Here is an 8,975-nt window from a genome sequence, read left to right as displayed (position 1 = left end):
TCATGCGGCCGGGAGCGCATACACCGGCCCCATCCCGGCGGGCGCCATCCCGGCCCCCTCGCCGCGGGGACCCTCGCCCGGCACCGGAAAACTCTTCTGGAAGAGCCCCGGTGATGTGGTTTTTATCCATATAGATCCCCCGTGCATCCACCCTCACGTTTCTTGGTGCTTTTTGGGAGCTCCTGGTGCCACCAAGGCGACGGCTTTATTGGTCCAGTGAGGAACTGGGAGGGGAAGCGGGAGGGAATTGGGATGGAGCCAACCCCCGGCTGGCTCAGGAGTGGAGAGAACGGTTGAAGGCGTTGTAGGCAGATTCCAGGTCAAACAGCATCTGCCTCACCTGGGGAAATCATCCACTCATCCGAGGCCGACATCCCGCTGAGGGTCTGCAGCCTGGGAAGAGCCACGGCCGCGTTACCCGGGGACCATGATCCCGGGGCGGGACGTGGTTCCGTAGCGCTTGCTGCTCACCATTGGTTGACCTTCTGCCTCCCCTCGAAGTCGGGGGGTAAGTGGCTCATGCGGTTCATGGTCTCCATCAGCTCCCGCAGGTCCGGCTGGAATCTGGGGAAGAGGGATTTGGGAGGAGGGCACCACGCTGGTGGTGTCCAATGGGAGCTCGTGGTTGGTGCGGTGGGAGCGTACCTCGTCCATGGCTCGGATCTCCAGGCGGAGCTTGTCCATCACGGTGATGAAGAGCTGCAAGAGGAGGGGTTGGTTCCACCAGGAGCCATCTCAATCCCACCCAAATCCCATCCAAATCCCACCATTCCCACCCAAATCCCATCTAAATCCCATCCAAGTCCCACCATTCCCATCCAAACTCCACCCAAATCACATCCAAACCCTGCCATTCCCACTCAAATCCCATCCAAATCCTACCTAAATCACATCCAAATCACATTCAAATCCCACCATTCCCATCCAAATTCCACCCAAATCCCATCCAAATTCCATCCAAATCCCACCATTCTCATCTAAGTCCCATCCAAATCACACCATTCCCATCCAAATCCCACCCAAATCCCATCCAAATTCCACCCAAATCCCACCATTCTCACCCAAATCCCATCTAAATCCCACCCAATTCCCCATTCCCATCCAAATCCCACCTGAATCACATCCAAACCCCGCCATTCCCACCTAAATCCCATCCAAATCCCACCAAAATCCCATCCAAATTCCATCCAAATTCCACCATTCTCATCCAAATCCCATCTAAATCCCACCCAATTCCCCATTCCCATCCAAATCCCACCATTCTCATCACATACAAACTCCGCCATTCCCACCTAAATCCCATCCAAATCCCACCATTCCCATCTAAATCCCATCCAAATTCCATCCAAATCCCACCATTCTCATCCAAATCCCATCCAAATCCCACCATTCTCATCCAAATCCCATCATTCTTATCTAAATCCCATCCATATCCCATCCAAATTCCATCCAAATCCCACCATTCTCATCTAAATCCCATCCAAGTCACACCATTCCCATCCAAATCGCACCCAAATCCCACCCAAACCCCACCCAAAGCCCACCCAGATCCCACCCGGATCCCACCATTCCCACCCAAGCCCAAGCCGGTGCCGTACAGAGACGATGTCGGCGATGCAGCGGTTGAGGTTGCCTTTGTCATCCTTGATGGTGATGGGTCGATCCTCCTTGATCCTCTCCATGGCCAAGGGGCAGTCGAGCTGCGGGGAGACGCCACCATCAGCGGCACAACCGGTGCCCATTGAGCTCCGGTGGTGGCACCGGGTGTCACCGGGTGTCACTGGGTGTCAATGGGTGTCAATGGGTGCCACCGGTGGCCTCGGCTCACCCGGAACTTGCGGCAGAAGTCATCGATGGAGCTGATCTCGGCCCCTTGGACCTGCTTGAGGGCGGCTTTGAACTGGACCAGGAGGCGGGAGCAGGCGGCCGTGTACCTGCGGGCGAGGAGGGGACACGCGTGGAGGGCCCCGGCCCTGGGGAACCCCCCCCCCGGGACCCCCGGGACCCCCGGACCCACTCGTTGGGAGAGACACAGTCCTTGATGTAGGCCTTCTCCAGCGCCTGCAGCGTCTCACCACGCGAAGAGCTCGGCCATGTTGTCGTACCTGCAACGGGACCATGGGGGGCACCATGGGGGGCACCACGGGGGGCAGGATGGGGCTTGGTGCAGGTGAAGGGGGTGGTGATGGAGAATGGGGGTCTATGGGGGAATTGGGATGGAGGAGAGGGACCAGGATGGAGAAGAGAGGACCATGATGACCTTAGAAGGACCATGACGGAGAATGGTGTCCCAGGAAGGACCATGATGGAAAAGAGGAGACAGGGATGGAGAACGGGGGATTATGATGGAGATGGGACCAAGATGGAGGAGAAGGGACCAGATGGAGAAGATGGGACCAGGATGGAGAGGAGGGGACAATGATGTCCTTGGAGGGACCACAATGGAGAATGGTGTCCCAGGAAGGACCATGATGGAAAAGAGGAGACAGTGGTGGAGAACAGGGGATTATGATGGAGAAGATGGGACCAGGATGGAGAAGAATGGACCAGGATGGAGAAGATGGGACCTAGGATGGAGAGCTGTGTTTCAGGAAGGACCATGATGGAGAAAAGGGGTTATGATGGAGAAGATGAGACCATGATGGGGAATAGGAGACAGTGATGGAGAACAGGGTCTCAGGAGAGACCACAATGGGACAATGATGTCCTTGGAGGAACCACGATGGAAAACAAGGTCCAGGAAGGACCTTGACAGAGAAGACTGTGATGGGGAATAGGAGGCCGTGATAGACAACAGTGTCCAAGGAAGGACCACGACGGTCCATGATGGACAATGGTGTCTGAGGAAGGACCACGATGGAGAAGACTATGATGGAGAAAGTAGGGGACCATGATGGACACCAGCGTCCCTGAAGGACCATGATGGAGAACAAGAGGCTGTGATAGACGATGGTGTTCCAGGAAGGACATGATGGAGAAGAGGGGGTTGTGATGGAGAAGACAGGACCATGATGGGCAATAGGAGACCGTGATGGAGAAGGGTGTCCAGGGAGGACCAGGGTGGACACCAGCGCCCGTGCGGGGCTGTGGCAGGCCCGGTGGCCGCCGGTGCCCTGGAGAGGCCCGTGACGGCCACCGGCAGCTCCCACAGCGGGGCTCAGGGGCCCGGCCCACGTGTGTCCCCCCCGCGGTGGCCGGTGGCGCCTCTCCGGGTCCTTCCTGTCCCCCCGCGGGCGGCTCCGGACTCATTCTCCCGCTCCCGGGCGTTCTTGTAGAGCTTCACCTCCTGCGGACACCGGGGATGAGACATGGGACATGGGAAACTGGGACACTGGGATGACAACGGGACACCAGGATGAGACATGGGACATGGGACACCGGGATGAGACACGGGACACCGGGACACCAGGATGTGACATGGGACATGGGGAAACTGGGACACTGGGATGAGACACGGGACACCAGGATGAGACATGGAGACATGGGGGACACCGGATGAGACACGGGACACGGGATGAGACACGGGACACAGGACACCAGGATGTGATATGGGACATGGGGAAACCGGGACACCAGGATGAGACATGGGACACCGGGGATGGACATGGGGGACACCGGGACACAGGGACATCGGGACACAGGGGACACCAGGATGAGACATGGGACACTGGACATGGGGCACTGGCATGAGACATGGGACGCCAGGACACCAGGATGGGACACGGTGACACTGGGACAATGGGGACACCGGGATGAGACATGAGGACACGGGGATGGGGAACTGGGACACCGAGAAGGGACACCGGGGCATAATGTGTGCGGGGGATGTCCCCGTCCCCACCGGTCCCCACTCACCTCGTACAGCTCCGGCTGTTCCCGGCGGCTGGAACGGGATGGAAAAGCGTTGGGTGGAGCAGGAGGATCCCCGGTCCCCCCCCATTGACACCCCCCGGTGGTCCCCCCCCCCGCTGTCACCTCCGAGCCCGGCCGGGCCCGCGATGCCGTGAAACATCCCGCGGGTCACCGGGACTCCCGGGGCCCCCGGTGGTTCGGGTCCCTCCGTGGGTTCGGGTCCTTCCGGAGCCGCTCCCGCTGGGTTCGGGTCCCCCCGGTAGCCGCTCCCGGTGGGTTCTGGTCCCTCCGGGACCGCTCCCGTGGGTTCGGGTCCTTCCGGAGCCGCTCCCGTGGGTTCGGTGTCCCTCCGGTGGGTTCGGGTCCCTCCGGAGCCGCTCCCGGTGGGTTCGGGTCTCTTCGGAGCCGCTCCGCTGCGTTCGGGTCTTTCCGGAGCCGCTCCCGGCGCCGGCAGCACTTCCGCAAGATGGCGGCGGGTCGATGACGCGGCGCTCGGCTCGTGGCGCCTGAGCCGGGATCGAGGGAGCGGGATCGACTGCGCGGGCTGCGGAGGAGGGCGGGAAAAGGGGTGGGTTTGGCGGGAAAAGGGGTGGGTTGGCGGGAAAAGGGGTGATTCGGTGGGAAACGGGATGGTTTTGGGCGCGGAAACGATGGTTTGGGGGGAATGATGGTTTTAGAGGGGAAAAGGTGGTTTTAGTGCGGAAACAAGATGATTTTAACCGAAAAATCATTATTTTGGTGGTGAAAATGATGGGTTTGGTGGGAAAAATGGTGGGTATGGTGCAAAAAAGGATTATTTTGGCAGAGAAAAGGATGATTTGGGGGGGAATGCTGGGTTTTGGTGGGAAATGGGGTGGCTTTGGTACGAAAAATTATTATTTTGAGGGGAAATTTATGATTTTTGGTAAAAATGGTGGATTTGGGGGGGAAATTGTGGTTTTGGTGGGAAAAATTATGCGCTTGACAGAGAAAATTAAGGTTTTGGTGGGGAAAAGGATGGTTTTGGGGTGGGAAATGATGGTTTTGGCAGGGCAAATGATGGTTTTGGCAGGGAAAAATGAAGGTTTTTCTGGGGGAAAATTGTGGCGTTTGGGGGGAAAAGGATGGGTTTGGGGGGGAAATGGGGAGTTGGGGGGAAATGGTGGTTTTGGCAGGAAAAGGTGCCATGAGGAGGCTCAGCCCCCCCTCCCCCGGGTCAGGGCAGCGCTGGGGGCAGGGGTAACGCTGCGGGCGGGGGGGTCCGAGGGCAGCAGCGGCTGGAAGCAGGAGGAGCAGCAGGACAAGGAGCAGCAGGACAAGGAGCGGGGCGGGGGGGGTGGATCAAGGGGCGCAGGGAGGTGGCTGCTGACGGCAGCGGCGGGGTCACGGCCGGGGCAGCACCGCGGCGAGGTGCCGGAGCCAGCGGGGGGGTCATGGGGGGTATCTGGGTTCATGGCGGGGTTCATGGGGCCCGGTGCTGGTGCCGGTGCTGGGGTTGGTTGTGTGGGGAAAGGGGAATGTGAGAAATAAATGAATCCTGGGAAAGGCGTTGGTGGCTCCAAAGGGTTTGTGTTGGGATGATGGTGGGGATGTGATGGCGGCGTCAGGACAATGATGCCGTTGAGACAATGATGTGAGGACAATGATGATGAGGAGGCAACAGCGATGAGATGATGATGATGTCAACACAACGATGTGATGATGATGGTGTAGAGATAATGATGATGTCAGGATAGAGATGATGTCAACATGATGATGTCATTGAGACAGTGATGTCGGGATAATGGTGAGGTCAAGACAATGATGTTAAGGCAACACAGATGTCGAGACGATGATGTCGAGGTGCTGGTGGTGTTGGGACAACAATGGTGAGGTTAAGACAACAATGAGGTCAAGATGATGGTCATCAAGATGATGACAATGTCAAGACAATGATGTTGAGATGATAATGAGATTGCGACAATGATGCCAAGATGATGATGTTGATGATGATGATGATTTTGAGACAATGACAATGTCAGGACAATGAAATCGAGATGATGATGACATCAAGACGATGATGTCGAGACAATGATGGTATCAAGATGATGACAACGTGGTCAAGATGATGATGTCAAGACAATGAAGATGATGGCAGGGCAACGAGGTCGAGATGACAGTGAGGTCAAAACAATGGTGTTGAGACAACAATGATGCTGACCCGGGGAACTACAGACGAGGCAGGCTCACCTCTGCCTGGCAAAATCTTGGAGCAGTTTCTCCTGGGGAGCATGCTGAGGCACATGAAAAACAACGAGGTGGTTGGTGACAGCCAACATGGCTTCACTAAGGGGAAATCCTGCCTGACCAATTTGGTGGCCTTCTATGATGGAGCCACGGAACTGATGGACAGCGGCAGAGCAGTTGGTGTCATCTACCTGGACTTGTGCAAAGCGTTCGACACTGTCCCACATGACATCCTTGTCTCTAAATTGGAGAGACATCAATTTGGTAGATGGACCACTCGGTGGATAAAGAACTGGCTCGATGGCCGCACGCAAAGAGTTGTGGTAAATGGCTCGATGTCCAGTTGGAAACCTGTAACGAGTGGTGTCCCTCAGGGATCGGTGTTGGGACCGGTCCTGTTCAACATCTTTGTCGGTGACATGGACAGTGGGATTGAGTGCGCCCTCAGCAAGTTTGCCGACGACACCAAGCTGTGTGGTTCGGTTGATACGCTGGAGGGAAGGGATGCCATCCAGAGGGACCTTGACACGCTGGTGAGGTGGGCCGATGCCAACCTTATGAAGTTTAACCAAGCCAAGTGTAAGGTCCTACACCTGGGTCGGGGCAATCCCAGGCACTGCTACAGATTGGGCAGAGAAGAGATTCAGAGCAGCCCTGCAGAAAAGGACTTGGGGGTGTTGGTTGGCGAGAAGCTTAACCCAAGCCAGCTTCAGTGTGTGCTTGAGCCCAAAAACCGCCTATGTCCTGGGCTGCATCAAAAGAAGCGTGACCAGCAGGTCAAAGGAGGTGATCCTGCCCCTCTGCTCTGCTCTGGTGAGACCCCACTTGCAGCACTGTGTGCAGGGCTGGGGTCCTCAGCATCAGAAGGACATGGAGCTGTTGGAGCAAGTCCAGAGGAGGCCACGAGGATGATCAGGGGCTGGAGCAGCTCCCGTATGGAGCCAGGCTGAGAACATTGGGGCTGTTCAGCCTGGAGAAGAGAAGCTGCGTGGAGACCTCAGAGCAGCTTCCAGGGTCTGAAGGGGGCTACAAGGATGCTGGAGAGGGACCTTCACCAGGGACTGGAGTGATAGGACAAGGGGTGATGGGTTCAAACTGAAACAGGGGAAGTTCAGGTTGGAGATAAGGAAGAAGTTCTTCACAGTGAGGGTGGTGAAGCACTGGAATGGGTTGCCCAGGGAGGTTGTGGATGCTCCATCCCTGGCGGTGTTCAAGGCCAGGTTGGACAGAGCCTTGAGCCACATGGTTTGGTGCGAGGGGTCCCTGCCCCTGGCAGGGGGTTGGAACTGGATGATCTTAAGGTCCTTTCCAACACAAACAATTCTGTGATTGTGTGATTCTATAATGGTGTCGATACAACAATGAGGAGATCGAGATGATGAGGTTGAGACATTGATGTCAAGACAATGATCGTGGTGTCAGGACAATGATGACGTTGAGACAACAATGGTGACATCAGGATGATGGTGATGTCAAGATGATGATGTGAACATGACTCTTTGGCTCTTTCTTTGACTCTTTGCCTCTTGACCAGCTTCTTTCAGCCCCCACCACCACCCACCAACCCGGGAGACCCCCAACACGGTTGAACCTTGGGGTGACCTGCAGGAACAGCCAACCCCAGCATCAACCATCCATCGGGAGCACCAAACCACCCACTTACAGAGCAGCACATGGAGGAAACCACCAGCAGAGCCTCATCCTGCCCATGCAGGAGGTGCCACAGCCCCACCAGTGCCCCCTGCTCCCACTGGTCACCCCGGTACCAACCATTAACCATTAACCACCAACCGGCTGGAGCCGGCGGGAGCATCGCACCGGGTTTATGCCTTTATTGCCGGATCAAAGCCGGAGCCAGACGGGAGGAGCCGGGATGGACTTTGGCTCCGGGGCCAGGTCCTGGTGATGGTGGCACCTTGGGGGCACCGGGGCCGTGAGGGTGGTGACCGGCGGTGGGACAAAGGGTTCTTCCTGGTGGATGCCATGGGCACCCTGTGTGGGGAGGGGGGCAGCACCCAGGGGTGAGCCCAGCACCCAGGTGTGAGCTCAGCACCATGACTGAGCACCCAGATGGAACCTGAGCACCTTGGTGTGATCTGAGCACCCAGGGATGAGTTGAGCACCCAGGTATGAGCTCAGCACCCATGACTAAGCACCCAGTTGGAACCTGAGCCCCTTGGTATGAGTGGGGCGCCAAGTGTTGATCTGAGCACCCTTGGGTGACCCCAGCCCCTGAGCCAGGAACCCAGGACGTGAAGCCAAGTAGGCACCCAGGAGTGAGCCCAGCACCCATGAGTAGAGCACCCAGGAGTGAGCCCAGCACCCATGAGTAGAGCACCCAGGTATGAGGCCAGCACCTCGGTGTGAGCCCCGCACCAAGTGTGAGCCCAGCACCTGATCTGGGTGCTTGGGCATCAGCCGGGGACCAGGGGATGAGCCCAGCACCCAGGGGTGAGCAGAGCACCCTGGGCTGACCAGAGCACCCATGGGTGAGCCAAGGCCCTTGGCATGAGCTGAGCACCCAGGCGTGGCCCCAGCACCCAGGGTTGAGTTGAGCACCCAGGGGTGAGCTGAGCCCCTTGGCATGAGTGGAGCATCCAGCTGGAACCTGAGCACCCAGGGGTGAGCCAAGGCCCTTGACATGACTCAAGCACCCAGGGTCACGTGAAGCACCCAGGTGTGAGCTGAGCACCCGAGGGTGAGCCCAGCACCCATGACTGAGTACCCAGATGGACCCTTAGCACCCAGGGGTGATCTGAGCCCCTGAGCTGGGTGCCAGAGCTGAGCAGGGCACCCAGGGCTGAGCCCAGCACGTTGGCGTGACCCCAGCACCCGGTGCTGATCCCAGCACCCAGGGGTAAAGCAAGCACCCAGATGGACCCTGAGCACCCAGGGGTGAACCGAGCAACCCAGGGCTG

The 8,975-nt window shown here is 57.7% G+C and overlaps 2 protein-coding genes and 1 long non-coding RNA gene across 3 annotated transcripts in view; 1 reads left to right on the top strand and 2 right to left on the bottom strand.

Moving 5' to 3' along the window:
* Window positions 1-175: 175 nt before the first annotated feature.
* Window positions 176-2,095, bottom strand: LOC115614789 (vacuolar protein sorting-associated protein 28 homolog). The gene is given in 8 exon segments (XM_032920225.1): window positions 176-343; window positions 345-393; window positions 472-562; window positions 645-699; window positions 1,599-1,700; window positions 1,829-1,934; window positions 2,018-2,077; window positions 2,079-2,095. Coding segments are annotated over 8 exon segments (549 nt in total). The 3' UTR covers window positions 176-274.
* A 1,181-nt stretch (window positions 2,096-3,276) lies between these two features.
* LOC115614501 lies at window positions 3,277-4,039 on the bottom strand. The gene is made up of 3 exons (XR_004389893.1): window positions 3,976-4,039; window positions 3,856-3,883; window positions 3,277-3,286 (listed from the first exon to the last, which is right to left on the bottom strand). It is a non-coding gene; the product is annotated as an uncharacterized LOC115614501 (long non-coding RNA).
* A 1,944-nt stretch (window positions 4,040-5,983) lies between these two features.
* Window positions 5,984-8,975, top strand: part of LOC116915279 (tonsoku-like protein) — a 9,259-nt gene continuing 6,267 nt past the window's right edge. Inside the window, exon 1 of the mRNA XM_032920223.1 lies at window positions 5,984-5,989. Within this exon, the coding sequence (XP_032776114.1) occupies window positions 5,984-5,989 (6 nt within the window). The remainder of the gene's footprint in view (window positions 5,990-8,975) is intronic.

Source organism: Strigops habroptila, chromosome 1 (genome assembly GCF_004027225.2).
Source record: "Strigops habroptila isolate Jane chromosome 1, bStrHab1.2.pri, whole genome shotgun sequence".
NCBI lineage: Eukaryota > Metazoa > Chordata > Aves > Psittaciformes > Psittacidae > Strigops > Strigops habroptila.
This window is presented reverse-complemented; position numbering and strand designations above follow the sequence as displayed.